Below are 27,857 nucleotides of genomic sequence, written 5' to 3'. Positions count from 1 at the left end.
GACAGATGACAGCCTCGAAGTCTGACATAGCAAAGTCGAGGTAGAAAGTTGATTATGCTGCTTGCAGTACAATTAAAAGCATGTACAAACTCTCGGATCTATATTGTGGACATGCATCATCGCTATCTATACACAAGAAAGGACATGGAGGCCTATAGACTGTTCATTTAGGTGCGAAACAGTCTCAATCCGCTCTCTTCACGGTCATCATCACTGTCCTCGCCACTGGCACTCTCGTCTCCCTCACCCAGCAGGCCACTGGCTGTCTTGCCAAGCAGAGAGGCGAAAAACTCGTCGCGGGCCCGAGTAGCCCACGCGCCACGATCTTCCGGGGCCATGAAGTTCTGCAGCTTCTCGTGAACATTGAATCGCATCTTGCGGCCTTTGGAGGCGCGAGTGTCGATGTCGCGCTTCACCTTGTCGTTACGCATACCAGTGACGGGGTGAATGGGCAGACGAGACGGCAGTTGGTGAAGAGTGTCCAGACCGTTGGTCATGGCGTCCGATGAGGACATTCGTTGCTCGACGAGGTCTCGAAGAAGGGACTGGTAGAAAATGGTGTCGTCGTAAACAGGCTCATGGTGACCATCTGACTGGCGAGAACGTTTGGGAGCGCGTTCTCCGATTTCTGTGGCAATGTGCGCATCGAGGACGGTAGTGATGGTTTGCTGGCCAGAGGCAGAGCCCAGAAGCTTGCCTCGGGCATTGGGGAGAGATGTGGAGCCGCCTCGCACTTTGACAGACCACTTATCGAGCACAGCACGACGATGGGCGCGAGACTCGGCCTCCAGCTCCTCCATGCGTGTCCAGAGGGATGGCAAGGAAGTCGTTGAAGAGACGGAGGAAAGTCTCTTGCGTTTTTTGGTCTCGTCTTTGGCGTGGGATACAGTTAATGCGAGACGTAGCTCCTCCAGCGTAGACCATAGGGCGAGGGCTGCCGATTCAGCGGCCTTGATTGCCTCCCCGTTCCCTTCCTTTTCCTTTTCCCCTTCTCCTTCCACCCCATCATCCTCTTCCCCAATCACCCCGACCGCTTCGTTCATCACCGTCAAGCCTTTCTGAAGCTTGATCCTCGTGTTCAACAAAGCGTCAAACACTGTACGTTGCTCCTTGACTGCCCTCCCCTTTGCCGCATCTGCCTTGGCAGCTTGTGAGATCGTTGCCGCGATGGTCTTCTGATCAGAGGCCATCAGCTTTCGTAATTCTTCCCGATCATCCGTCGTTTCGTTCGACCGAGACTTCTTGAAATGGACCCGCTTGCTGCCTTTCTTGTTGAGCCGCTCATCTTCATCATCCTCCATACCTTCTGCATCGCGGCCCTCTGCCTGTGCTCCCTGCTGATTATCCGCTTCGTCCGACACATCATCATCCTGTGCCTCTCCAAGAACATCGTCCGTGTCTACGTCGAAGTCTTCCATTTCGACGTCCTCGACAACCTCACCGAGCTGATCCCCGATGATACCCTCATCCCCGACAATGTCGAGCTCGTCATCCGATATGGAGGGGAGGAGTACCGATTCTGAGTCGGACTCATCCGCCGAGGTGGTGAGGTCCTCTTTCCCTCGGCTCGTGGACGAGTTGTGTGACGATACTATCTGGTACCTTGACGGGGATTGTGATGTCACGGTTGTTTCTTTGTTTTTCGAGGCCTTCTTTTTCGGCAGCGTGGATTTCCCGCCTATTTGGCCTGTCTTTGAGTTGTGTTCTGAGTGCTCCGCTGTTCCGTCTCCGGGCCCACTAGGGCCGGTGGACGACTCCTCGCTCGAGGACTCAATCTCATCGCTGACGCTTTGATCACTCTCATCGGTAAGTGCCGCAAATGGATCGTCATCACTGTCTGCCTCAAGGGCAGCCCGACTAACCCGTGCACCTGCGTATTGTTTTCCCAGTGCAGCCGGGTCCTGCTTCCGCAGCTTTGCTTTTCTGTTCCGCCCTCATCAGCTCCCTATCGTTTTGGTTTGCTTTGGTAAGACACTCTACTCACCCGACTGCTTGATAATGCTCTCGGCCAGCATTCACATCTGACGGGTTGCAAGTCTCTTCATCGCTGGACTGACCACCCCGGTCAAGATCTTCCGGGTCGAAATCTGGGTTCCCACGTCAGCTCTCGATGTCCTCCAGTGAGGAAAAGATAAGCCATGCTGTTGCTTACCCTTGGGAGTCGGATCTTCGAGATCCGCCAGCTGGTCTGCCAGCGACCGTCCTGGGTGCGTCTTGCCTGGCGCCATGGTGGATGGAAGGAAAGCTCAAGTTCGGTTTTTTCTTTTTTGGTTTGCGATAAGCGGATCACGGCCAAACTATCCTCATCAGGCCTAGTCGGGCGGTCTCCAGGGCGGTGGCTATCTACTGGCTGGCAGAATCGGGCCTTTTGCTTCATCCTGTCCGTGGGTTTAGTCACTTCTCCTGTTCATCCGCGCCTTTGTGTTTCCTCCTCGTCGTGAATTTCACGTCATTTTATCTCGCAGTTTGCTCGGACTTAGTATCCTGGCTAACATGATACTATCGCCAGGTGGTATATCCCTAGTGCGTGGGAGGTTCTTTTCCACAATGCGAGTCCTCCAGCATGACAATCCCCTGGTAAGTGTGCTCCCTTGTTCCCGTCATATTACTCGCCCTAAAACATTTGCTAGGGACTCCCACGCTCTGGCACACCACCATCTTTTCCTCGCCGGCGTGGACTGCCTGAGAAGCGCAAGATTCGAGATGTCAAGAAAGTGGTTGCTGTTTCCTCGGCCAAGGGAGGGGTGGGCAAGTCGACTGTCGCGGGTTGGTTGATTCTTTTTATTGTTATTTGCTTTTCATCTTCCCCCAGATCAAGGACCATTTGTTTAAACTTGGAGCTGTCCGGAGGTAACAGAGCTAAAACATTCCCCTAATATTAGTAAATCTCGCCCTCTCATTTGCTCGCCGCGGTATCCGGACTGGAATCCTCGATACAGACATCTTCGGCCCATCTATTCCAACCCTGCTGAATCTATCAGGCGAACCTCGCCTAGACGAAAGTGAGACGACCTTGCTGGACAGGCCCATAAGCCAGAACGATCACAATATATTGATATTTCTTCTAAAATTCCAGATAACTGCCTCATCCCACTAACAAACTACGGCCTCAAGTCCATGTCAATGGGATACCTCCTCCCCCAAACACAGTCCGACAACCCAACCGCCGAAGCACCCATGGACACAACCCCGATCTCCTGGCGCGGGCTCATGGTGACAAAAGCGATGCACCAGCTGCTACACTCCGTCTCGTGGGGTCCGCTTGATGTCCTCGTTCTGGATCTTCCACCAGGCACAGGCGACGTCCAGCTCACCATCAACCAAGAAGTCATCATCGACGGGGCTGTGATCGTGACGACGCCACAAGACATCGCGCTGCGGGATGCCGTGCGTGGGTTTGGCATGTTCCAGCGCATGGATGTACCCGTGCTCGGGATGGTTCGAAATATGGCCTATTTCGCGTGTCCGCAGTGCGGGCATCAGACTCGAATCTTCTCGCACGGTGAGCATAGCGGTCATGCGCATGCTGAGGACCGTGGTGTGGTGGCCGAATGCAAGCGGTTAGGTGTAGATTTTCTCGGTGATATTCCGCTTGATGCACAGGTGTGCGAAGATGCAGATCGTGGAATGCCCACTGTTGTGGCGGAGGAGACAGCCGAGCGGAGTGCACGACGCCAGGCTTTTGTAGATGTCGCGGAGCAGGTGGCCCGGAAGATTGGTCTAGAATGGCGCTGATAGCCTAGGCTTGGGGTATTATGATTTCTCTGTACATTACTCGACATTGTATAGCTACGTGTATGCCGGAGTATGGGAGTTGGCTTGTATGATATTGTGTTATCACATGTCTATCCCCGGCCACGATGACGGTTTTATCAGATTCGAAGTAGTTAGTCAGTCGATGCAAGATTGATTGCGAAACTAGGTATGGGGTATTCACAAATGAAGAATTAAGGATGGGAAATGCAACCCTGCAACACCCAAATCGTGTATATCCAACAATTTAGCGGCTGGTTCTGCGATGAAGGACAACCAGATGAAATGTCTCAGGGGTATGATCAAAGCTCTCGCAACTGGTGAAAAAAACAAAGATAGGAATCAAAAGACTGTATACAGATGGTGATAGATGGTTGTAAATCGTGTGCGGTTACGGATGCTCTTCGGCGCTTTTGAACTCGTCTCTCGACGGCATGCCGGGTCGCAGCGATATCGAATCGCGACCAGCGACAGACAAAGTATCCGTGGACAGGCGAACACCATCACTGGTCTTGACCTCGCCAATAATGCCCCTGGCGTGGACTACAGCGCGCGTGCTGGCTGCATCTGGAGCGACACTGGTCACGGCCATGGAGTCAGTGTCTCCACCGATAGTACTAGCATTGTCCGACATAAGCTCGCTGCGGCCAGTCACAGATCCATTAACAGACCCTGGGCGGTGTTTGCTGAGCGACAAAGAGACATCGGAGGTCATGGCGGCATGGAAAAGGGCCCGTGTACTAGCGTTCTCGTGCTGGAGCTTCTGGTTGTCCATCTCTGGCAAAACGAGAAGCGGTCCCGCGCTTTTCTCCGACCCAGGACGTGTATATGCTGAGCCAGCTTCACCAGAGAACCGTCCCGACAAGGCATCCGTGCTTGGATGCGCCTTTTCATCCCAGGTGATCGTTCCGGGCTCAGCAGATTTCGATTTTCCGTTGACGGAAGAGTCTTGGATATCTCGCTCTTTTTTCTTGGACGGCTCACTAGACCAGTCGCCAGCCTGCCCAGCATCCACGCTTGTGCGGGTAGAGGGCTGTCCAGATTTCTCGGCCTGTTGCTCCCTTTCCAACGTGTGTTCATCATGCTTGCTTCCCCAGCCGCTCCAGACCATCAGCCCGTAGTTCTTCTTGGCCTGCCGTTTCGGTAGCACTCCTGGGGCAGCTCTTCGGGCAGCAAGCGAGCTCGGAGGTGGATGCTCGCCTTCAAAATCCTGGAATCCATGCGCCATCTCCTTGATACGCCGACTCTGGAAGCGCAGCTTCTCTTTCGCAAACTTGACGTCCCACTCGTGCTTGGCATCGAGCCATTTGCGGATGAGCACCGGATTGATGGCTCCAACTTGAGCAGGCGGAATGTCCAGTACGGGATATGACGAAGGTGGTTCCAGATGGTAGATACGCCCACGTTTGTCGACTCTCTGACGGATCATGTATTTATAGAACGCAGGCAAGGGGTCTCCAGCCTTTCCCACAGAGTCCACCGGCGGTCTGTCGGCGGAGGCAGATCCAGAACCTTGGTTGTCCGGGGCGTCTGAGCCACTGGTCGAGATAGGTGAGAGAGCGCTCTCATCCACAATTTCAACCTCTGATTTTTGAGCACGCGCCAGTGCCCAAGAGCCAAACTGCGAAATCGAACGGAACATGTACTTGGCCGGTCTTGTAAAGCTGAGAGTGGGAGCCACATGGCATAAATTGTCCCACACTTGAAGTTGCACATAGGTGGGGCCATACTGGTTGAGTATTTCTCGGTCAGGGTCGTGCTCGTTGAGGTAGACGTCGCTTGGAGGGTACGCAGACGGATCCGCTGCTTTGTGGGCCAGGTAGAACTGCTCATCACGGAGTGTCTCGCCACCACCGCTCAGAATTTGCAGAGGCGGAAGGCCACCCAACGATGGTTGCAAAACGGGCGAGACGAGAGGATGCGAGATCAGCTGGTTGGTCGTGTACATCTGGATCTGATCCTTCAGCTCCACAGTCTTGCCATCTAAGACAACGTGGATATTGTCTGGCTCGGTGTACAAGGTGGCCGGGTTGGGATTCTGCTGCTGCCCAGGATACGCAGGCTCCGTGGACACCGGCTTTTTCTCGTGGAGGGTGTAGCCGCGAACTGCGGTCTCCTCTGCCTCGGTGTTTGCAGCCGGAACGGCCTTCTCCACGTCCTGAGCGGTCACTGTCTCCTTCCGAGATAGTCGTTTGATCTTGAAAATTTCGTCGGCGTTGGGTGGAGGCCAGGCAACGGACGGCCTGTGTCTGAATCCATACGGAGGGATATAGTCTCCGGGGTTGTCTGCGACAATACTCGGGAAGGAATGCGTTAGATCCGCCCAGGGGGAAATCAGAATTGCCCCCGCTGGCAAAGGGATACCCTGATCGCGCATGATGACCAGCATCGACAAGGCCATCCCGCCGCCCGCGGAGTCCCCAGTAAGGATGATTTCCTTGGGCTCGTATGTTTCCAGGAGCCAGAGATACGCCGCCAGGGAGTCCTGGAGCGCACACGGAAAAGGGAACTGCGGTGCCAACCGATAATCCGGCGCAAAGACGCGGCCCTTCAGCTTTCGCGCATGACGCTGCAGCATATACCGATGAGTGTCCACGCTTCCAAAGAAGTAGGCACCACCGTGGATATACAGCATGACGCGGTTGCTGCGCTGGCCCGACTTCTTGGTCTTGTTGTAGTCACTGCGCATCTCAATCCACTCCCCCTTCAGCTCTTCGGACGGCCCCCGCCATTGCCACCACTTCTCACCACCCACCCGCGCAATCCCCCTGGGACCCAGCTGTTTTGAGAGGGCATCTGCAGCCGCCGACAAGGATTCCTCTGGGATCGTCACCGTCTCGGTCCTCACCCAGTGGGGGCTCGGCACCGACTGAGACGTAAAGGATTGGAGATCCTCGATCGGGTGCTTGGAAGCGTAGACCAAGAACTTGCGGATAATCTGAATGCCTTCATCGTAGGTGATGTGGACGGAGGGCTGATTGCGGAGAGACTTGCGATGCAGGTACTGGCGGGTCACAGCGGGCATGCGATCAGCACATTGCCTCCTTGCAAAGAACAAGACTTACATGATTGATGAGGGTATGTAGCACGGTAGGAGTCAAAGCGGCGCCGAGGGCGACCGTGTGCAATGGCATTGTGTGGCCATCTAGGAGGGAGAGATTGGGAGGGAGAAGTCGGGGGATGTTTGTTTGTCCGGGGTCAGGGGCGCAACGTCATAAGCTAAATTGGTCCGTGGTGAAGCCGATCATGATGTCACCGCTAACCCTAAGTCTTCACGATCCTAAACTATGGTACGCGCGCCCACCACCAACACATATCCCACGCCCACTACGCCTGCCACGACACTGTATGCAATCATTACTGCTCGAGGCGCTGCCCCCGGGTTGGCCTCTCTAGTCATGCGGAATCCCAAGCCCGCATTGACAATCCCCAAAACGATCATTGCACGGCCAAACCACCGGTGCAGAGACGCAAAGGCGCTCTTGCCGCCTGTCTTGCGGAAATGCCGGTGCTGAAGAAGGCCCATCAGGGGCTGGAACAGAACCAGTCCACTGACTACCACGAGGCCAATGATCGGGTGGTGGTGCTGAAGCATCTCGAACGCGTGCGCCATGGAGACCCCAAGACCCATACCGGCAATGGATATCATTAGCACGAAACTTTGCGCGAGCCCATGGATCTTCGGCGTCCACGAGGCTGGGCAAAGATGCAGCCCCAAAGCAAAGAACGGAAAGAAGACCACAAACGCTATAATCATCAGCACAGCGTGGGCGATTCGTTGCCGATATATTGACTCGATGTCAAACGGTGGCCCGACAGCCTCTGCTACGCTCGAGTCGAACACATCGGAAAATGGGTTGGTGAGGTGACCGCCGGTGGCTTTTCTCATGTTGACGATAGCACCTCCCATATCATCATGTTTGGTGATGGTCGCCGTCACGTCGCTGGTGTCTAGCGGCGGCCCATATTTCACGGCCCAGATGTAGGGACTAGTGGTGCTAGTGACGTTTTCACTTCCATCCGACCAGGAAATACAGGTGTCGCATCGAATATTGGCCGTGATGGTTCCATCCCTCACCCCGCTACCGTCGAGGAGCGACACCCGTGCGTCTCGGTTGTATCGTGGCTCGAAGTGGCCTTCACCCAGCCGAGGAGACACCGTCACATTATTATTGTCGCCCGAGACATACACCACGAAAATGTTTGCACCTTGCATTTGGTCGCCCTGGCCCCATGCAAACCACTGGACGGGACTCGTGGATTTGAGTTGGAAGTAAACGGGCCCCGAACCGGATGTCGCGGTGTCCTCGGGGATGTTGACGCTATATGTGATCTCAGTCTGTCCTGGAGGAGTGAAGACTTGGACGTGGGCCAGGGTCGAGAGGGGCCCCAGAAGCCATAACAAGGGATATACGGCCATGACGGGCATGGTTTGGGGAAGTGGCTGTAAATTTCCCGATCCGGAGGGGGGTGAGGGATTGGAAATATAAGAGCTGTTGCTGGTGTGTCAGATTGGCCGCGTTAGTTACACAACCACCGCCTGTTTGTTTTTATATAAACCGGGGCCATGCAGACATGATCTTGACTCTCTTTGTATGGCCGAGGTCGGGCGAAACGGGCCAACTTGTGCAACACTCGATCGCAGCACAAGGGCATTGCATCGAAATGGCAGCCTACGAGATACCTACTCGATCCAGCATGGCCATAGAACATATCTTCCTTCTGGGACCCCTTAACAGACCAGGATCACCGAAAACCATTATGACCTTCCTGTTGCGCCGGAAGCCCTGAGATTTTTATTTTTGGAGGTTAGTGTGCTGCGCCTCGTGAAACCAGCAGCTTATCGGACGAACCGCAGAACCGGGGTCAGGATCTATGGCAGTATTGATCATCTTGTAGTCTGTAGAACATGTGGGTTGACCTAGTACATAGTCGTACCTTTCAAACACAGTAACCTTGTAGTCTGTAGAACATGTGCGTTGCACTTTTTGTACTGTTGGAAAGTATTGCTTATCTCTTTCCCGAAGAGCGATAGCCAACGACAGGCCAGATATGCCCGCTGTACCTCGATCAGTTGAGATTCCTAGCATGCCCTAGGCTTTTCTCACCTCTCACAATGGCAATGGACTTGGATTCGGCCATTTTTGATTGTGTCTACTTGATAATTTCTCATTGATGAGGTGATCACCCACCCCGCGCTTCCGTTTGAGAGACCCACTAACAGTGCTGGGCACAGACGTTAGTTGGCGGTACAGGGTGCTGGGCGGCCAAGGCGGCGCCTCACCCTTCGAGGTTCCGGGTGGGAAGGCGGCCGTTTCTGGCCTCAGAAAGCGGTCATTTTCGGACTCAATTCCACAGACCCCGATGTTCTACGTGTAATAGTAATAAACATGCCAAGCTTCATAAGTCCAACCCCGCTTAGATTGTAACGCTTGAGTAACTTTGACTCCTGTAAGTTTGGATCCCGAAAGTTTTTTCTCTTGATCTGCGAGAATTCACGTGTAAGACCCCGGATTGTTCCAATCTGTATTCAGCCAACCATGCAACACATGGACAATCCTGTCTCGGTCTGTTCCCGCTCACCAGGGTGTCTGTCTCTCCTTCAGAAGTTCCTCAATTTTCCCATACTTTCTGAAAATGAAAGTGCGAGGGCTCAACCGATTACCATCTCGGGGAAGGTGGGCCACGGTCTCCGCTAACATACGAATCTGCCACCCGGCGAAAGCCCCAGAACTGGCTAGCCAAGAGTCGCCTTGCATGAGCAAAATGGCCCACATAGTAGAAGGGCGTTTTTGAGAGTCCCAGAGCGGGAAGTTTCCAAGATCGTCTTCAGGCTAAAAGCAATACTCCACCGCCCCACCGCTCCACCGCTCCGCCAGCTAAGCAATCGCTCACAAACCAAAAAACGCACCAGTGCCGATGCCCAGGAAGTGATTGGACAGTTTCTGGACACAATTAAACGAGAAACGGTACCATCCTGGCTCTTACGGCCCATATTGCAGATCAACGATATCATTGCGGGTGGTATCTTGTGAAGAATTATTCTGGGTCTTCGGTACCGAGGCAGGGTCGGCAATTAGTCGCCAAATCCACGTGCTATTATCCACACGGGGAGGAAGACTCTGCACAATCGTGCGTGGATGAATTGGGTTGTTGAATATAGATTTTCATATATTAAAAAAGTTAACCAGTAGGTGATGGGCATAAAATGCGTAAAGTAGATACAGAGAGATATAATGAATGTACAATGAATGGTCATGGACAGGGAATGGACAGTGAATTATGGACTCCTGCGCTCGGGATGCTCGACCGACTCTGCCGAAGTGGCGGGCTCGTGCAAAATCTCAATGGTTGTCTGTTGATACACGCCGTGGAAGTTTTGGAGCTCAACATCCTTGTTGTTGGGGACGATGTTCTCCGTGGAGCCGCCCAGAGGGCTCTGCGTATCGTCCATGTCGACGGTCTTTGGATTCTGACGGAGCCGCGTGTTCAAGCGAGAGGTGAGGCCGAATCCCTTACGGGACTTGGGGTGCGCAGAGATCTGTGTTTGGTAGCGGGATTCGGTGAGGTTGTCGTAGTTAGGGTCGGTGGCACTGTGCTCGGTGTCCATCAACAGGTGGCGGCGAGTTAGGGTGTATACGGCCACATCGACGAAACCCGAGAACGCCATCAGGCAGCCAGCGACACCAAAGTAGGTCCTGCTGGGGGGCACGCCCCGCATAGTGGACATACGACCTGCTGACAGCGGCAGCGACAAGCAAAGATACACAACGGGATAGATAACCATGTAGACGACAACCCGGTTGAGGCGTTGGAGGTTCTCTTGCTGGCCGCGACGCAGCATTTTGGCCTGCTGCATACGGCGACGAAGCCAGAAGAACATGAAGGTGTAGAGTACGACTGTGCCAAACTCGGAGAGGAAGATCCAGAAATAATGGCCCCAGAGACGCTCGTTTTCATGGGTTGGACTCAGCCAACACTGGAGAGAGATCAGCTGACAGCCACAACGAACGAGAGAAAGATCTCAACATACCCAGCCAGCCTCGGAAATGACGAAGGCCTTTGATCCCCAGAGCCCCACGGGAATGAAGCCGATGACTAGAATGAACATCCAGATTCCGATGACCACGTAGACAAATATGTGAAAGGGGAGCTGGCGACCACGAAGCACGACGGCGCTGGTGTGGAGGGCAATAGACAGCACGAACAGACCGCTGCCGGGGTCTCCTGTCTGAATCCACCATCCTTGCAGGTAGCAGGCTGCCTCACCAAAGTGGACGCTTCCCTTCGAAACCCAGTAGAGGGACAGCAGGAAGGCGATGGACTGCTGCAAGTCAACCAGCAGGAGGTTGTAGATGAGGACGACGTATTGGTTCTGGGCCAATGGGTGCTTGTAATAGCGCTTCCAGAAGATGAAACGGTAGGTAAGGAAAGACAGTAGAGACAGCGTTGAGATCAAAGAGAGTAAGGCCACCGTGCCAATGGCAATAAAGAGTGATCGGTCCGTACCGGCAAGGGGATCCCATTCCTGGAACTCCCAGCGACGAGCGAGAGAACCATCTTGGCCCTGAGCGAGCGAACGGAGAAGATGGGTCAACATTACCATGATGAAGATGCTGCAACGCTGCGACAAGGAACATGGGCCGAGGGACCCTGGATATTTAATTGTTTGTGGGAGATCCCGTGGGGAGCTACCACGACCAGCGTGCCGGTGTCGGTTGATCGGCCAGCAGCGCAGCCTTTTCCTCCTTCTGAATCTTCTCGATCCTTCACTCCAAAAGATGAACGCCGTCGGTCATTAGCTGCCCGGGAAATCCACGGTTTCTGGTCGACGATACTAGTTAGTTAGTTAGTGGCCTTTGGTCAGCACCGTATACCAAATTGGGACAAGAATGAACGCGTCCCCTGAGCTCTCTTCCCGGTATTTCGAGAAATTGTGCCGAACCTTGTCCACATCGCAAGCGCGCTATAAGTTGGGTGTGGATGATAGTGGGGATTTGGATGGACTTTTTAGTGTCCCAATAGAAATAGGGTGACGATCGCTCGGGAGAATTGAAGGATTTGGCTAACCTCGCGGAGCCCTCCGTTCGCCTCGAGACCCAGATCGCAAGTCGAGATGCAAAGAGCTAAACGCACCATCGACAGACTAAGTGGATTCGCTCGTATTAGGCCTAATCTTACGCCAATAGAACCCCGTCGATCCACCAATGGGAAGATTCATGAGGCTCGTGCGGGCTATTAGTTTAGCAGTGTGCGGTTCCTGGGCTCGTTCTCACGGGGAAGGTTCTTTTTTTTTTTTTTTTTTTCACGACTAAACTATCTCCAGTTTGATCCTGAACTTTGACATCTGCCACCGCGTGCTAGCAACATTGGACGCAGAGCCGACGACGATCATCACCGATTAGTATTCTGGGCTAGCTTCGCACACTTTCCGCGCACAAACAGGTTTGAAACTGGCCCACTGCTACATCGGTGGGGATTTGAATCACCGGACTAGTTTTGGCAGTGAAGTGGTTGAAATATGGCAGGTTGCGATCTTGATTTCTAGTGGGGTCCTACACATGCACGCTCGAAGCACCCTGGCAAGGCTAGGGGAGTGTTGCTCTGTGATGAGTCAAGGCCAGACCCCGGAAAGATGTCGATCCAGGTGAAAGGGGTGAACTCAAGCAAATGGTAACACATAAGGGAGTTGTTGTGCAAGCTGGCCATCTAAGTAGTTCTCGGTCTGTGAATGGTTCCTTTACAAATAACCAACAGACTATTGACTCTCGCTACCAGGCTACACGCTACACTCTACTATCAATAATTCCGGAACTCAAAACAGACGCGATTTCAATAGTTGAGCTTTTAGCCGCCCCGTGTCCCAGTAGTCTGGCAAGCTTTTGACAAGTGCGGAGAAAACGTTGGCATTGCATCGAGCTGCAGGGCAAGGGTGGGATATCATACTTTTGTTTCGGCCCCTAAAGTCAGTTACTAGGGCAATTTATAGCGATATTTGCCAACAAGTCTTGAGTTAGTGTCTACTCCAGGTATTGTCATTATATTACCAACTGCGAGGACTTAGACTTTCAACCTTTCAGTAGTTTGCTGAATAACATGGCCACCCAACGAAGAACGAGTTTAAACTGCATGACCCCTTGTGTTGGCACTAGTGAGTCTCCCTTCGTTCACGCGCCGTGGGTTCTGCTGACCTTGAATCTACTGTACTAGGCTTATATAATCTGGCCTGATCCCCTCGTGAGGCCATCCATTCCTCGTCGACAATCTCTTCAACTCGAAGCATCTTCCGCAGGAGATTCACTCGTGACTTTCAAATCACTACTGCCGCAAGCATTATTAGGGAGCTCGTTAACAAGGATGCCATCAAAGATAGCACGAAAGCAAAGATTTCACACATTTGATTGACCGATTTGGCTGTGTTTTACGCGCTTAAGCGCTCGGGGAAAACAGATTGCTTTACCCGATTCCCCTGGGACTTCGCTAGTGGTGGGCCAGTTTCGCTCTTTATCCCACGGGAACCGACTGCGATATTCGAAGTTGACAATTTTCCCTTCTACGCATCTGTCCGCGGTTATGTTCTCCACGGAAGAGATTACCAAGGAGCCTTTGAAACTACGACGAGGACACGCTCAAGCCTAAGCTGCCACTCATCCAACTCAGTAAGGTTATGCCGTGTACGCAGGCTCTGAGTAATACCACTAGTAGCCTCATTGCGAGCCGATTCAGTCAACCGAATGTAGGTTTGGCGAGGTATGGAGTAGGTGAACAGGCTGCTGGGGGTTCTTATGGGCGTCCCGTACCACCTACCTGGCCCGCTTGACCATAAATGGCAAACTCGTCCATTCTGAGCCGACCACTAAGTAAGAGCTGCATACCTTTGAGCAAAAGGCTGCTTAGAAGCAAGACTATGTGGTGTCGACGTCTGCAGCTCGCGCGAACTGAACCCCCCCCCTCCTCTCCCTTTAAGCCTCGTTTCAATCTGACCACGAGGAGATTCAATATGCATACATCTTTCTTATCGGCTGGACCTTAGGCGGCAAAGGCTGCCTTGCCATCGACCGTAAGAGGACTTTATGGCGAGCCCATTACCTTGGACGGTTGGACCTTTACAAACCAACTCCCCCTCCCCAGTATCAAAATCCCATGAGGAGGTTAGCGTTAATTGGAAATTGTGCCAAATTCTACCCACATGTTCACTTCTTACAGTGAGTACATCATGCTACACTATAACATGATTTCATACTAGGAATGATATGGAACGCTATAGAGTCCATACTATAGAAAATGCCAGTGTGTAGACATAGGCAAGCACACTGTTTATAATTACATGTTCCTCTTATCAACGCTTAGCAAATATTCGCAGCTATTATGCTAGCTTTCCTTCCAGCCTTACCTAAAGCCTTGTGAGAAACAATCTTATTGGGGGTTTGAGTGACTATACTTCCTTTTTCTGTGCACAGTTTGCTCTTCCCCTTCGACCCTCCTTCATCTCCGTATATAGTAGCCGTGAGCGCCATGCTATGCACTAGTCCAGCTCTGCTAGCCCTTGCCGACAAAGATATACCCGGTCCTGGTTTGTGGTATGCTTCCTCGTCCAAGCGAGATTGGACAACAATGGCTTTGATTGAGAGACATTCATAACATGGTACCAATCAATAATCGTCTCCGTGGCGCAATTGGTTAGCGCGTCTGACTGTTAATCAGGAGGTTGGAAGTTCGAGCCTTCCCGGGGACGGTCTTTTTTGTCTAACAAAATAGGTCATTTTTTGATACTCTGTCTGCCTTTTTTTTTTTTTTTTTTTTTTTCACCAAATGTGAGAATGGACTTTAATCTATACAATGTGTTAGGGGCCTGGCTTCAAGTTGGTCATAAATTTTGATTGAGTTATCCGTCGAATCACGGTCAACTGGAACACGGTGTGCACTTTCGCCAATTCCAGAGACCAGGAAAATGCAACCGGAGCTGCGGCCACCTACCCGCATGTGCAAGTCTACGGTGGCATGGAATCAAAGTCCGAAAATTCCTTCCAGTAAGTGGATCTGTTGTACTTCCCTCGCCTGCACAGAGTCAGATTGTCTCACTTGGTAGCCCGCTGGTACCCGTATTCCCCGCACGTTGGCCTCGCCTCATTGCACCGGTTTCTCCAGATGGCGGGCCTCGTGAAGGTACCTCTGAAATCTCATGTCGAGTGCAACTATATTTGGATTCTCAGAAGTGTCAGATGCAGCAAGTTGAGCCGATAGTAATTGCTACGGCTGGGAGGGTTTGGGATCGGAGAAAATATATATAAAGCCCTTGGGGGAATGTCAATAGTCTCTGTCAGTAATCCCCACCACAAAAACATCCCTCTTATCCTCACATCCTTGACCTGCTGAACCAGCTTGTTCTCTATCATGAAGTCCATCAATATCTTCACCTGCGCACTCCTGGCGACTCTTGCTAGCGCTGCCCCCACCACCCCGGTCGAGACAACGGGAAATGTCACCCCCAAAGCGGTCTCAGTCTCATATGATCCCAAGTACGACGATGGATCTATGTCGCTCAACACTGTTGCTTGCTCGAATGGAGCGAATGGCCTTGAGCACCTGGGCTATACCAACTTTAAGTCGCTGCCCACATTCCCGCTGATTGGAGGGGCGCCCACTATCAAAGGCTGGAACAGCCCTAACTGCGGCAAATGCTACCAGCTGCACTATAATTCCGGCAAGATCAGCCGTTCTATTCATGTCTTGGCCATTGATGCGGCGCCGGGCGGCTTCAACATCGGCGTCACCGCCATGAACCGGCTTACCGATGGCATGGCTGTGGAGCTGGGACGCGTCGAGGCGACTTTTGTGCCTGTGGCGGATAGTGTATGTGGATTGTAGGGTCTGGATGAGACGCGATGGTGTGAGACGGAATTTAGAGAGTATTACTATACATGAGTGATGATGGTCAATGATATCTACCAACTACCAGTACAAGAAAAATGATTTACTCTAATAATACATCCAACATCTCTTGTACACGTCCAAACTTATCTCGCACCTTGCCCTTTTTCTGACCGCACTCCCGCTCCGCGGCGTCGATGCGCTGCCAGTCTTGCCACGATGTCGCGCGGAGACCACGAGACTCAGCCTCAGCCCGTAACCCATCCCAGCCTAGCCCACTGCTTTGGCCAGGCGCATGCAGCAAGGAACCTTGACTGTCTGCCAGATCTTTGACAATCGCATCGGCAGTGGTGAAGGCGTCGGTCATAGTCGAGGCAATCACGCCAGTTGGACCGCGCTTGACCCAGCCGGCACAGTATACACCGGGTACGTGGGAGATGGACGAGCCGTCAGGTAGCTGCCGGGTCTCCCCCTCATGCGAGAGGTTAGTCACGCGGCCAAATCCATCATTGGGAATCACGCCACGGCTGGCATCAAACTGAACCCCCAGATCTTCAAGCCCCGGCAGCGGAAGCGACTTGTACCCGACGCTGCGGAAGAATACACTGGCAGGCAGGTTGACCTGAGCGCGTTTCCCACTGGACATGAGCTTGGGGGAGACTTTGGAGCTGGGGTTGTACGGGTCAGATGGGTCAAGCTCGTTGCGGGAGAACTTGACGTGCGATAGGTGATAGGGATACATAGGCGACCAGTGCAGGCACTCTGGTGCAAGAAGAAATTCGAGAGACCAGGATTTGGTTGCAGTCTTGGGGTCATTAGGGGAGCCTTTGGCAAGCAGCTGCATAAGGCGCTTCTGTGCTCTGGGAAGGGCAGATATGACCGAATCCGGTGGCATAATATCCCCCGGTATCGGATCGAACGAGACAGAAGGAAGATTCAAAAGCTCACGAACTTCCTTGATAGTGAATGCGACCTGCAAAGGTCCGCGGCGGCCGACGACGCGCACCCGCTTGATGCGGCTCTTGGACAATGTCTCTAGAGCATAGTCAGCAATATCAGTGCTCCGAAGAGCATCCACATCGGAAAGCAGAATCCTGGCCACGTCGAGCGCCACGTTGCCTTGGCCCACAATCACGGCGTCTTCTCCGCTGGTTAGGTCTGGATCCAGATCACGGTGCTCGGGGAGACCATTGTACCAGCCGACAAAAGCACGGGCCGAGTAGACGCTACGGAGAGCCTGTTCTCCCGGAATTCCCAATTCCTTGTCCTTGGAAGCTCCGTAGGCGAAGAGAATGGCGTCATAGTGTGGCTTGAGGCTCGAGAGTGGTAGATCATTCCCGAGGTCAACGTTTCCAACAAAGTTGAAACGCGGAGAAGATGCGACCTCTGTAAACTTCTCTTCGCAATTCTATTTCCACTGTCAGCAAAGCGCCATGAAATCCGCGATCGCTACGCAACCTACCTTAACCTCAGGATGGTCCGGGGCTACACCGTACCGAGCCAGACCAAATGGAACCGGGAGTTTCTCGTACATGTCCACCACTGCACTTTGCTGTTTGGCCAGCAGACGAGAGGCAGCGTAGAATCCCGCCGGCCCAGAGCCCACAATGGCAATACGGAACGGCCGCGTTGAAGCGACATTGCTATTCAGACGCCGAAGAGATTGCCACAGCGACACCGACAAGCGCCCAGCGGAGAGCAACGGCCGTCCACCAAGCTGGGCCGTGCAATGCGCACAAACGAAAGACGCTCTTTCCAGTCGCATGGTGCTGTCCGGAGAACAAAGCCGGTACCTGAAGAGTCACCCGCCGGTCTTATCGGAGACGTCATGTGACCCTTATCGGTAGTTGCCCGGACGACAATCAGCGGTGTTGACAGCCTCACCTCCTTCATTCCTCGCCGTTTTGTCTCTCTCGCGTGGATGCCATTCACTTCCAATCGCGAAAATGGGCAGATCGTCGCCTCCATTCCTTTACGATCGTCCCTCCAACTACAACTTTGATGGCCCTATCGGCCACTCTTTCGACCCCAGGGCCGTAACACGGGCGAGCTGGGCTCCCGCGCAGCTCAAGCCACAACCTGAAGGCCCGCTGATCAACTTCAACAACGGTCGGACACATTCGGTATGTACAAGTCGTTTGGATTTCAAGGGCAAGACTAATTGTGATTAGTACGTCAGTGTCGAGAAGCCAACATGGACGCCGATGAGTCCACACACCAAGACTCGAGTCCAATATGCGCGGTCAACACAGTTGGTTCTGCGGCTGGTGGCCTTTGTGGGCGCGCTGGGATCACTCTTCTGCTCAATTGTCATGACACATGTCCCGACTACGGTCATCTGGATCATTCGGGCTGGGGTAAGTGCTCACTTTGTTTATCGTGCTAGCTTCTCGCGCTGACTGTAGCATTAGCCCATCGTCGCGATTCTTCACACGATCTACGGAATCTACCATATGTCCCGCTCCGCTGTAACCAGACCACCCTTCTCACAGGCTAGCTATGGCTTGTTCGCTTCGACTCTGGATGCTGGACTGATCCCGTTCTATATCTTCACGGCATTCATGGCCCACGAGGAATGGGCAGACAACGCATACAACTGGGGCACTCTTTTCCAAAACGCGAGTTTTACAGTGGATTTTGCGGAAGCCATGTTCATTTGCGGCGCTGCTAACGCGGGACTGCACTTGATTTCATTCACATTGTCTATCTTCCTTGCGGTCATTTTCCGGAAGATCGCACATCTGCCCCCAGACATGAACCCGCTTGAGGACAATCTCACAGCTCGTCCTCGCAAGAAGCGCATTAGAGATGAGATGGCCGAAAAGCATATGAGTCAATCCACGCTGAATTCCACCCTCGAAGACCCCCTGATTGATCCTCCTCGCACTATACCCTTCATGCATACCCGAGGCCAGTCGTTGGGTAGTGATATGAATCATGAATTCGTGGATGTGACCAACAGTCGGCAGTCCCAGCCAGGCTTTTATACGAATCGACTATCAAACCCTGAGACGCTCTTCCACCAGCCAGCCAGCCAGCCATATGATCTGACCTCTGCGATCCCAGCGCCGGGATATGGCAATGTGACCATGCACTCTCCAGAATTCGTCAATCCTAGTACCCACACCCGCCAATTGACATCGCGTGCGGCCAATCGAACCGACACTGTAAGTCCTCTATCAGAGAACTGGGTGGCATATTCCGATCGCTCGCCGTCGCCAGTGAGTGAGATCTATAATGAAAAGACCACCGAGCTTCGTCAATCATCGTCCGTCTACAGCCGGAAAACCAACACGACCACCACGTCGAACGGCAGCGGCATTCGAGACTGGTTTGGATATGGCCGGAAAGCTAGTCTTGGAAGTGCCATTCTGGAGGACACTCGCGGGGAGTACGAGTCACTGGCGGTACAGGAGTATTATGGCAACGACGAAGAGAAGCGTGAGCAGGATCTAGGCGATCGCCGCATCAACATCTTCCCTGACCCAGAGGAGCATGACCGCGACAACGAAGATGATAGTCAAAGCAACCTCCGATTCAACCCACTCATGCTCAACCCACCAACACCCCAGCCTGTCCTGAGTGATACTGCCGAGAACACCGATCCGATTCGACGTGCCGCGCTGAGTGATAACCCGAACTTGTCTCACAACTCCAAGGCGCAAGTGCCTGTTCCCGATTTCGAGGATATTGAAGAAAAGAAGTCTTCACGGAAACGCAACAAGATGGCCGCATACCAATCTCTCAGAAAGAGCGACAGTGACGATGAGGACGAGCACCTAAGCACCAATGACACCTCGCCTGGCATCGCCGAGGGAGATCGCCAGGGCCGTGTCGTCAGTAACTCAGGTGCAGACACGGCACGCTTGGGCGTTGTGGCGGGTGTCGGAGCATCTCTGTCCTCGTATGGAAGCTACATCGCCGGTCTGGGCGTGGGTCGCCGCCGCGATGTGAGCGGCAAGGTCGCTGAAGAAGGACGCAGTGGTGCAGACAAAAACGAGAGTCCCAGCCCGAGTCCGACACAGAGCAAGGGCTCTGAACCCGTTCGAGCTGCTGGATGGGCACGATTCGCGGGACTGTGAGCAATTCGCGCAAGTTTAAGGATTCAGCGATGAGAAGGGTAATGGACTATTTTTGCTCATGGAGTTTGAGATTTTGAAATAGGGTTCATGAAGGCATGTAGCGAAATATTGGGCGGATTTGGATTTGATGGATTACAATTGGTTCTTGTACTTTGGGGGTTTGATTTACTTCTTTTTCTTGGTGTTTCATGATTTGACCTTGCTGTATGTATTTAGACAATTCAGAAAATCCAATCCATAATGGTAACATGTTGTACAAATAGCTTTTATTGTGACGGATTACGAGGGAATACCTTCGTACTCCCATCCCTCGATGATACGCTTCCGTCGTCTCGAGTTCCGGCGGTTGGCGTTGCACTTGATAAACACGGTCAAGGCCGTGATAATCAAAATCACAATCCCTGTAATGGCAGCAACCAAAACAGTTCGCCGCTCCAACTGCTGTGGATCAGCGGCATACGGACATTCGGCACCAGGTCCGCCCGAGACCCAACAGGATTCGACGTTAATAGAGTTGAAGTCGATATAAATATCGCGGAATGTGGGATCGGTGGATGCCGGATTGATGGCTGTCCTGTGTTCGGAAATTAGAGTTTCGTAGAGGTACGTGTTTTCAAGTCCTGTGCGCGGAACGGAGAAGACGGAGCCGGAGGGGCAGCTTCTCGCAATGTCCGAGTAAGATGCAGTGGAGTCAGAGAGGGTCCAAGAGAAAGGGGAATGGTCCACGCGGCAGGCGGCGCGCCGGACATCGCTGCAGTTGGTCGCGCGCCAGCGCCCCTTTAAGGACATATCCATGACGGCACATCGGTCGATTTGGGGTGCGTTCTCTCCTCCGGCGTACGCTGCGCCTCGAGGTTCGCCGAGGGCCCAGGCCCAGCTCGCCGAGAGGGAGACGTTGCGGTAGTGAGCGACGTTGGTGTCTGCGGTCTCGTTGAAGAGAGTCGTGTTGAGAACCGGCGATATACCACATGCCGTGATGCCGGAGATGGTGTTGGTCAATGCGTCCATTGTGTTCTCTGTGGACGAGCTATGGATGACTGGGAGACGGCTGGACAGTGCCCAGGATGAGTTGGCTTGAGAGACATTCACAGCGCCAGCATGGTAAAGGCATCCGGAGGTGACGCTTCCATTCTGCGATTGGGAAATAGGCACACTCGAGGTGAGGTAACCAGGAGGGAAGACGGAATCTTCGTCTTGAGACAGATCGTATGCCGACAGCTGTGGGTCCACGGTACCGTATTCGATCAGTACTCGATCGCGTTTGGCCAACTGGATGTACTTTGACGACGGCCATCCGTCAGGGGTGCTCTGTTGGCCCGACTCGTCTTCATGGAGTGTGTAGTACTCCATGATCGGCATGTAGCTCTGATCCACCTCGTACCAAGACTCGTTCAAATTGCTTCGGTCCTGAGCGAGCTCGGCTGGACTGTAGAGAAACTCCCGGAGAGTCAGCCCGAGGTATGAGCCGGCGCGTTCCGTCTGCGAGGATGGCAGTTGATCGCCGGAAATGGCAGAAGCGGGTTCATTCGGTGCAGAATCGCTGGCAGCCACATGCAGATTCAACACGAGATAGGTCGTGTACACTTCCAGGTCGGTGGTGGTGTCTTGAAAATATGTAACAAGCACTTCGGCCAATGTATATAGGTCCAGGTGATCTGTGCATCTATATTTTCCCAGCTCATAGACTGTGTCCCCGTGGGAGTCATCATAGCCTGTTCCGGATGCTTCCTCCGTATCAGATGTGGTTGACGGGGATTTTGCGACAATCGGTGTCGGAGTGGAGTCGGGGGAGACTTCGGGAGCAGCTCCAGCGGGAATGGTGACCGGGCAAAATGTCCATGTCCTCCGCTCTACCGACCAATATATGTCGAGAATGAGGCGTCGGTAGCCAACTGCTAGGAGATTGGAGATGCATTTCGCGGCGGCTTTTTCATCGTAGAAGTCATTGCCAAAGCAGGCGGCCGACAGGGTCACGGCTGGACTGGTGACGAAGTTGATAGGGATCTGGCCGGCGACATCTCGTTCGCTCTATTTAATTGCATGAGTGAGTTATCCCGTCAGCAAGCAAAAGCGAGCTGCGTACCAGCAGGACGGCCACCCAGGTAGCGTCGACGATGGTGGCCTCGGAATCATAGCCGACAGACATGGCGAGAAACCAGAGAAAGCCAGTCGCATGAAGGGCATTGCGACTGTACAAATTCGGGTGGTCATGTCAAGCCATCACTAAGTGAAGTTGCGCGAAAGACAAAGAAAGACGTAGGGGGAAAGAAAGCTAGGTCTTGGCCCGCGTCACCTGAGCCGATCTGGCCTCTTCGAGTTCGTTTGTTTCTTTCAACTTCTCAATCACACCTCGACCGTTTCCCTATTAATTCTCCCACCCCATATTTATTAATTCCCTCGCCATGGCGACTCCTCCCACACCTCCAGGCCAGCCGTCGCCCCAGCAGATGGCGGCCATGCAGCAACAGTTCGCCGCCGAGGCCGCCAAACGAGGGTTGACGCCCGAGGAATTCGCCAAAAAGCAGCGTGAACAGCTGGCTGCCGATGCCGCCAAACTCGGTCTCACACCTGAACAATACGTTGCGCAGCTGCGCATGCGAGCGATGCAGCAGGCACAGCAGCAGCAACAAGCCCAGCGCCAGGGTCAGGCGTCCCCACAGCCCGGAGCGCAGCAGGGCCAGTCGCCCGCTCCGCAGCAGCAGCAACCACAGCAGCCTCAGCAACACCAGGTGCCCGTCAATGCAGGCCAGCCACCGGATCCCAAAGCACTGGCTGTTGCCCACTTCCTGAAGTCGCAGAACCTCAAGCCGCGGACGTGTATTCTGGATGGACAGCGGAAGGACATGATCAAGGGTGAGTAGTCTGTTGTAGGTGTATATCTCACCAAGCTAACGTCTATGATAATCCACAGTCAAGCGAGCCATCCGTGCAATTGAATCCCCCGCCTACACCAAAGCAGCAGCGAAGAAGAACTCCCTGCTTCCGCCCGTGACAGACCGCGCCTCCGCCGAGAACGTGTTCAAGCTGCTGCCGATGTCCCTGCTAGCACTGCGAGTGAGCAAGATTGACCCGCACGAGGGCCACAACCACGCCAAGCCCAAGAACCGAACCAAGGGCCTGTGGACCGTGAAGATCGAGCAGCACCAGGAGACCGACCCAATGATGCACTATGTCTGGCTGTACGAGGGTCCGCAGTGGAAACAAAAGGCCATGGCGGCCGCTGTTGTGGCGGGTATCTTTGCCGTCGTGCTCTTCCCCCTGTGGCCTATCATGCTCCGTCAGGGCGTGTGGTATCTGAGTGTGGGCATGATGGGCCTGCTCGGCCTGTTCTTCGCCATGTCTATCTTCCGTTTGATTCTGTTCTGCATCACCGTCTTCGCGGTGCCGCCTGGTCTCTGGCTGTTTCCCAATCTGTTCGAGGATGTCGGATTCTTCGACAGCTTCAAGCCCCTGTGGGGCTGGCAAGAGGTCCGTTTATCTAGTGTTGTTCTCATTGCAAGGCTAACATCTGATAATTACAGAGCAAGAAGAGTAAAAAGAGCAAGAAGTCCAAGTCATCGATCTCCGCTGCCCCGGCCACTGCCACAGCTCCCTCGGCCACGACCACGTCGGCGGATACTGCGTCTGCCTCAGCCTCAGCAGCGGTGAGGCGGGACCTGAGTGCTCGGGTGGAGGAGGTGGAAGAGTAGATGCTGCTAGCTTGCGGGTTTGCCGGTACCAGGCGAATTGAAAGGGTATTCGTCTTCAAATATCTTCATTGGGTGTTTTTTGTTCTTATTTCATTCCAAAACGAATGCTTATTTCGGAGTTTCTATTGTGTATTATTTTCTTGATTCCTTCGTCATTGTGTGTCTTTTCGTCGGCCTGTGCACGGCATGGGCCATGGGTTTAGCGCTACAGTGAGAGCCATCATCAACTATATGGGTCAATTGAAGTATCTTGACTTGTATGAAAGCAGGAATCATATACTCTCCGTGGCACAGATTGCACTACAGTATATCCCAGGCATCCCAGAAAGGCCCTATTTTTTTGTAGATGTACATTCTAACTCCGCCCACTATATGCATCTTCTACTACCAGACAGAGACACCAGCCGGATCCCAAAATCATGTACATGGCCCGGGTAGGGTAACAAAAAAGAAAAAGCACAAAGATGTGTACACATAGTATCTTCTCAAAGACATAGGCAAGGAAAGCAATCGGGGGTATATATTGGTACACAGACAAACGACAAGGCTGAAAACAGCACAAGCACGAGAATATATGGATAGGACACAAACACAGAGGTGGGTATCGTGAGAAAGAGCGTAGGTGGAACTTCCGTAAATGAAAGGCTTCAAGACGATAAGCCATGACAAGCTATGCAGGCGAGACTCGCTTCGGGGTGTATCTGAGTGAACGAGGGTACAAAGAGAGGCCAGAGTAGACCTGGCTGGAAGCATGATTGGCTGAAATCATGGGACGTAGGACAAGTGTATCATCTTAGCCTAGGAGAAGCGATTTTCGGCCCGGACATGAAAGTGCTTTTCCGCTGATCAACACGCTCGCGTACGTCCGACAACCCGTAGAACCGATCCTGCGGCGGCGGCGGACTTGAGGACCACGGTGCCGGTGCCTGCGCCTGCGCAGAAATAGGCGAAGGGATCTTCGGGAGCGGGCAGTTAGGAGGCGGAGCGGCGGGGGGGCCGACGAGCAAGCCCGGCATGCTCTTGCGGCGTGACACGCTCTGTGCCTGGCTTTCCGCATAGAGAGCAGAGCCGCGGGGCCGGGGAATTGGCTCTGGAGGAGGAGAAAGGGTTTGAACCCGTGTTTCGCTGTTGACTTGGGGTTTCATGCCTGGACGCATCACCACGCTGACAGGTCGCTGGGTGAAGCTGCTGCTGGAGTCTGGTGACCCCGGCGCTGTGGATCGAGGTACCCGAGAGAAATTTGTGGGGGCATGAGAAGAGCGTAAAGTCTTCGTCAGGGCGTCTTCAGAGCTGGACGTTCGTAGTGTGCGTCGGCCGGCCAGATCCCGGGACATCAGGGGGGTTCCGTTGAATCGGTATGCCGTGAGCTGGCAATACTAAATGTGGGAGACTGAGGAGGGGACGAAGAAAATGTGGAGGCAGGGAGAAAGCCGGCAGCAGAAGAGGGGGGTGAAAACTGATTGATGGGAGTCGGGCCCGGTCTTGCAACGAACTTTTTGCTGAACGATGGGACACTGAAGTTTGGAGCTGGAGGCGAGGCACACCGGATCAAGGTGTCCGGGCGAGGAGTTGTTTGGGAAGCATCCACGGTTCTGGGAGTAGGTGTGAATTGGCCGTAAGGGGACCCGAGTAACGATTGACGTTTACCCTGGACGGACGAGGATGGGCTGCGAGGGTTGGTACGATCGATCTCCACGAGACGATCCTCTGCAACGGGAGAGCTGGGACCAATTGGGGAGGTAGGATTTGCAGATGTGAACGAGGGAGTGCGGGGATCATTAGAAGTAAATGAACCCGCACCATTCGTAGGCGCTGTAGCCTCTGTCGGACCAGTGGATACTGACGAAACGTCGACCATCGAGCGGCGAATGTCCGACATGTATGAGTTTGACCGAGACGGTAAGGTCAACCCTCCGACAGACTGAAGGTCCTCCTCCTCTTCCCGCATCTGAGGTTGAAGGAACACGCTGGAAACGCGGTTCGGATCCTTCTGCACGATCTGGCGCACGCTGGATCTGGGACGCAGCTGCGGCGTGAACTCATCCTCGGAGTGCTTTTCCGTAGGAAGCTTGGGCCCTCCGCGAGCCTCGATCTCGGTGCGGATCGCCATCAGCCAGGAAATCATGGCGTCAGGGTTGTCGAAAACGAGGAGCATGCTTCGTGTAAATCGGCGCACTTGGGATCGTTGGAAGAGTGAGAACCGGGACTTGGAAGGTTCAGGGCCCGGAGGTGTGGCAGCATCTGCCGCTGGATTCTGGGAGATCTGAACCACCCAATGTTTGCCGGGGATGGCATCGCTGGCAAATGCCACAGACTGAGGGCCGAGTTGGAGCATTTTCTCGGGGAGTCGATCATGTTTCCCTTGCGCCCCATACTGAAGAATGAAACCGGCAGTTGCGAGCACAAAGATTTTACGCGACCACTCCACCTTGTTCATCGTGCTCGAAACCGTCCGCTGGTGCTTTCGTTCTCTTTGCTCCTTTTTACGGTCGTCTCCACTGCGGTTATCATCCACAGTGCCTTTTCCAGCCGCCGCATTGAGTCGTAGAATCGAGTCCGCGGACAGCGCGGGTGCTGGAAGACATTCATGCTTGATAGACTGTGGATACGCTTGGAAGAGGGGTGGAGGCTTCCAGCCGTACTGCTCCTGCGAGGGCGGCTTCTGCTCAAAGGTTCTCGCGCGAGGCGACTTGAGTGTGTTGCGATGACGTTTGTGTTCGACCTTGTGCTCGACGATCGGGGAGGTCAGACCTGGAGTGGAGGTGGCTGTCCGGGGAGTTGGGCAGGGAGGCGACGACAATGGAGCTTCCGACATGGAGACCACCTCCAGGTCTGGTCGTTCGGCCTCGTCGATTTCGGCTAGCTTGCTATCGAGCTGCGGCGCGGCGGCCTGCGAGCTCTTATCACGGCCACCAAAAAGACCACGCAAGCTGGTCTTGGAAGTTTGGCGTTTCGGCTGAAGCGGGACTCGAGGAGCCTCAGGGCCATAGTCGGAGTCGGTTGGTCGAGCACGGCGTAGTCGCGAGGATGTAGGTTTGGCGGGCTGGCCGGCCGTTGGGCGACTGAAGTTGGTCTGCAACGGGGCAAGATGATGTCCTCTGCGTTCGCCGAACGATTGCGAGACAGGGGGGTCGGCAGTCATGGTGGGCGATAGAATTGGCGACCCCGTCAATCACCGGAGATAGATCAATAAATAGGGCACGGATCCTCAGGGGAACGTGGGAGTTATCTGCACGACCGTTGAGGGCCGCAGCGTCACGTCATGGTCGCTGCGAAGAAAGGCCTGTTTGGACAGTTGGAGCACAGAAGGGGAAAGTCCAAATTTCATTCAGGGGAGAGAAAAAGAGATGAGTGTTTCCATCCCGGCTAAGACGAGACTAGGGGGGGACCGGGATCGGGGGACGAACAAGAAAACCATCAATTCTGGCCCCCCTGAGAATCTTGAAATGATCTCCTGAACCGGAGTGTCGGGGCGGATGGCTGGTACACTATTTTCATTCTGATTAACTATTCCCACACAACTCCTACAATCAACATTTCTGTCCCTGTCCGGCTTCCACGGCCCTCATCAGCACTGCTCCCTGGTCGCAATGCCGGGCCATTGCCGTATCCTTGACCGTTAGGCCGCGCGGGTGATGCGTCGTCCAGTGGACATCCACCGAGCCGATACGCTAGTTGCGTCAGCCTCTGACCGTTTAATTATGCTGCGGGTCACAACTTACGACGGTTATGGTCGGATGGTGCTTCTTGACCGCGCTCTCCGAGGCAATCAGATTCACAAACGACTGGAAAAGAAGGGCTTAGCGGCGAGGTTGCCCCCGGTCGGCCAACCAACAATCACAATCACGTACCACGGCCTTGAAGTAGCTCTTGAAATAAAATGTCTTGGTCAAGCCAAGGGCGTCGGCGTCCAGCGCCCACCCGCCCTGCAGCAGGGCCTGGGTGTCTTGTCCGAGCTGGTGCGGGTCTTCGCCTTCCGCAAACCGGGGAGTGGCGGTAGCCTTGGAGAGGGGACGAGTGAAGGTAATCGGACGAGCGACAGAAGAAGAGAAAGATCTCGAGCACAGACGCCGCGCGGAGAGAGGAACCCTGATCATGATGATGATTATGTACAGGTTCGTTCTGGTGGTTAATCGCCGTCACTCGTCGGACAAGGGTTTGGCGGTTCACGTGCACGGGCCACCATAGTAAACACCGAGGACCATCAACGAAACATTGGACATCATTTTGGGATAAATATATATTGATAGAGGTGATGGAGCTGACTGCAATTTCGGCAGATAGGAGGGAAATGGTCGGCTATATATTCAGACACTCCGTGGCGCGAACGCACTATACGAACGGGAAACATATATTATCCGTCACTAGAGAAACCAAGTGCCATTGAACCCTTTTGACCGGACCTTGCAGTAGACACAGGACAAATGAAGCTGAAAAAGGATACCAGGGTAGGAATCCATCA

The 27,857-nt window shown here is 53.7% G+C and overlaps 12 protein-coding genes across 12 annotated transcripts; 4 read left to right on the top strand and 8 right to left on the bottom strand.

The window, feature by feature from the left end:
- Positions 1–167: 167 nt before the first annotated feature.
- N7474_011205 (AATF family protein) lies at positions 168–2,228 on the bottom strand (the record flags this gene model as incomplete). The annotated part of the gene is made up of 2 exons (XM_057202615.1): positions 168–1,918; positions 2,153–2,228. The coding sequence occupies 2 exons, from the start codon at positions 2,226–2,228 to the stop codon at positions 168–170; spliced, it is 1,827 nt and encodes a 608-aa protein (XP_057047899.1).
- Positions 2,229–2,493: 265 nt separating this feature from the next.
- N7474_011204 (Mrp/NBP35 family ATP-binding protein) lies at positions 2,494–3,735 on the top strand (the record flags this gene model as incomplete). Its single annotated transcript, XM_057202614.1, has 4 exons — positions 2,494–2,577; positions 2,631–2,766; positions 2,883–3,002; positions 3,077–3,735. 4 exons carry the CDS (start codon positions 2,494–2,496, stop codon positions 3,733–3,735), a joined length of 999 nt encoding a protein of 332 aa, XP_057047898.1.
- A 409-nt stretch (positions 3,736–4,144) lies between these two features.
- N7474_011203 (uncharacterized protein) lies at positions 4,145–6,887 on the bottom strand (the record flags this gene model as incomplete). The annotated part of the gene is made up of 2 exons (XM_057202613.1): positions 4,145–6,757; positions 6,819–6,887. The coding sequence occupies 2 exons, from the start codon at positions 6,885–6,887 to the stop codon at positions 4,145–4,147; spliced, it is 2,682 nt and encodes an 893-aa protein (XP_057047897.1).
- A 146-nt stretch (positions 6,888–7,033) lies between these two features.
- Positions 7,034–8,182, bottom strand: N7474_011202 (cytochrome and DOMON domain-containing protein; the record flags this gene model as incomplete). Its single annotated transcript, XM_057202612.1, has 1 exon — positions 7,034–8,182. One exon carries the CDS (start codon positions 8,180–8,182, stop codon positions 7,034–7,036), a length of 1,149 nt encoding a protein of 382 aa, XP_057047896.1.
- Positions 8,183–10,033: 1,851 nt separating this feature from the next.
- gprD lies at positions 10,034–11,359 on the bottom strand (the record flags this gene model as incomplete). The annotated part of the gene is made up of 2 exons (XM_057202611.1): positions 10,034–10,732; positions 10,787–11,359. The coding sequence occupies 2 exons, from the start codon at positions 11,357–11,359 to the stop codon at positions 10,034–10,036; spliced, it is 1,272 nt and encodes a 423-aa protein (XP_057047895.1).
- A 3,788-nt stretch (positions 11,360–15,147) lies between these two features.
- On the top strand, positions 15,148–15,621 carry aspf13 (allergenic cerato-platanin Asp F13; the record flags this gene model as incomplete). The annotated part of the gene is made up of 1 exon (XM_057202610.1): positions 15,148–15,621. The coding sequence occupies one exon, from the start codon at positions 15,148–15,150 to the stop codon at positions 15,619–15,621; it is 474 nt and encodes a 157-aa protein (XP_057047894.1).
- Positions 15,622–15,727: 106 nt separating this feature from the next.
- On the bottom strand, positions 15,728–17,389 carry N7474_011199 (NADPH-adrenodoxin reductase; the record flags this gene model as incomplete). The annotated part of the gene is made up of 2 exons (XM_057202609.1): positions 15,728–17,032; positions 17,087–17,389. The coding sequence occupies 2 exons, from the start codon at positions 17,387–17,389 to the stop codon at positions 15,728–15,730; spliced, it is 1,608 nt and encodes a 535-aa protein (XP_057047893.1).
- A 181-nt stretch (positions 17,390–17,570) lies between these two features.
- On the top strand, positions 17,571–19,706 carry N7474_011198 (uncharacterized protein; the record flags this gene model as incomplete). Its single annotated transcript, XM_057202608.1, has 3 exons — positions 17,571–17,747; positions 17,811–17,981; positions 18,036–19,706. 3 exons carry the CDS (start codon positions 17,571–17,573, stop codon positions 19,704–19,706), a joined length of 2,019 nt encoding a protein of 672 aa, XP_057047892.1.
- A 279-nt stretch (positions 19,707–19,985) lies between these two features.
- Positions 19,986–21,852, bottom strand: N7474_011197 (Lectin C-type domain protein; the record flags this gene model as incomplete). The annotated part of the gene is made up of 2 exons (XM_057202607.1): positions 19,986–21,734; positions 21,790–21,852. 2 exons carry the CDS (start codon positions 21,850–21,852, stop codon positions 19,986–19,988), a joined length of 1,812 nt encoding a protein of 603 aa, XP_057047891.1.
- Positions 21,853–22,108: 256 nt separating this feature from the next.
- Positions 22,109–23,395, top strand: N7474_011196 (Sec62 family protein translocation protein; the record flags this gene model as incomplete). The annotated part of the gene is made up of 3 exons (XM_057202606.1): positions 22,109–22,559; positions 22,618–23,174; positions 23,228–23,395. The coding sequence occupies 3 exons, from the start codon at positions 22,109–22,111 to the stop codon at positions 23,393–23,395; spliced, it is 1,176 nt and encodes a 391-aa protein (XP_057047890.1).
- Positions 23,396–24,183: 788 nt separating this feature from the next.
- On the bottom strand, positions 24,184–26,537 carry N7474_011195 (peptidase family M20/M25/M40 protein; the record flags this gene model as incomplete). The annotated part of the gene is made up of 2 exons (XM_057202605.1): positions 24,184–24,685; positions 24,787–26,537. 2 exons carry the CDS (start codon positions 26,535–26,537, stop codon positions 24,184–24,186), a joined length of 2,253 nt encoding a protein of 750 aa, XP_057047889.1.
- A 388-nt stretch (positions 26,538–26,925) lies between these two features.
- On the bottom strand, positions 26,926–27,492 carry N7474_011194 (4a-hydroxytetrahydrobiopterin dehydratase; the record flags this gene model as incomplete). Its single annotated transcript, XM_057202604.1, has 3 exons — positions 26,926–27,066; positions 27,118–27,180; positions 27,247–27,492. 3 exons carry the CDS (start codon positions 27,490–27,492, stop codon positions 26,926–26,928), a joined length of 450 nt encoding a protein of 149 aa, XP_057047888.1.
- Positions 27,493–27,857: the final 365 nt, after the last annotated feature.

This window comes from Penicillium riverlandense, assembly GCF_028828495.1.
Source record: "Penicillium riverlandense strain IBT 135883 chromosome Unknown utg000011l_segment0_segment0, whole genome shotgun sequence".
NCBI classification, from domain to species: Eukaryota; Fungi; Ascomycota; class Eurotiomycetes; order Eurotiales; family Aspergillaceae; genus Penicillium; species Penicillium riverlandense.
The sequence above is the reverse complement of the archived record's forward strand: the minus strand, read 5'-3'. Positions and strand labels throughout refer to the sequence as shown.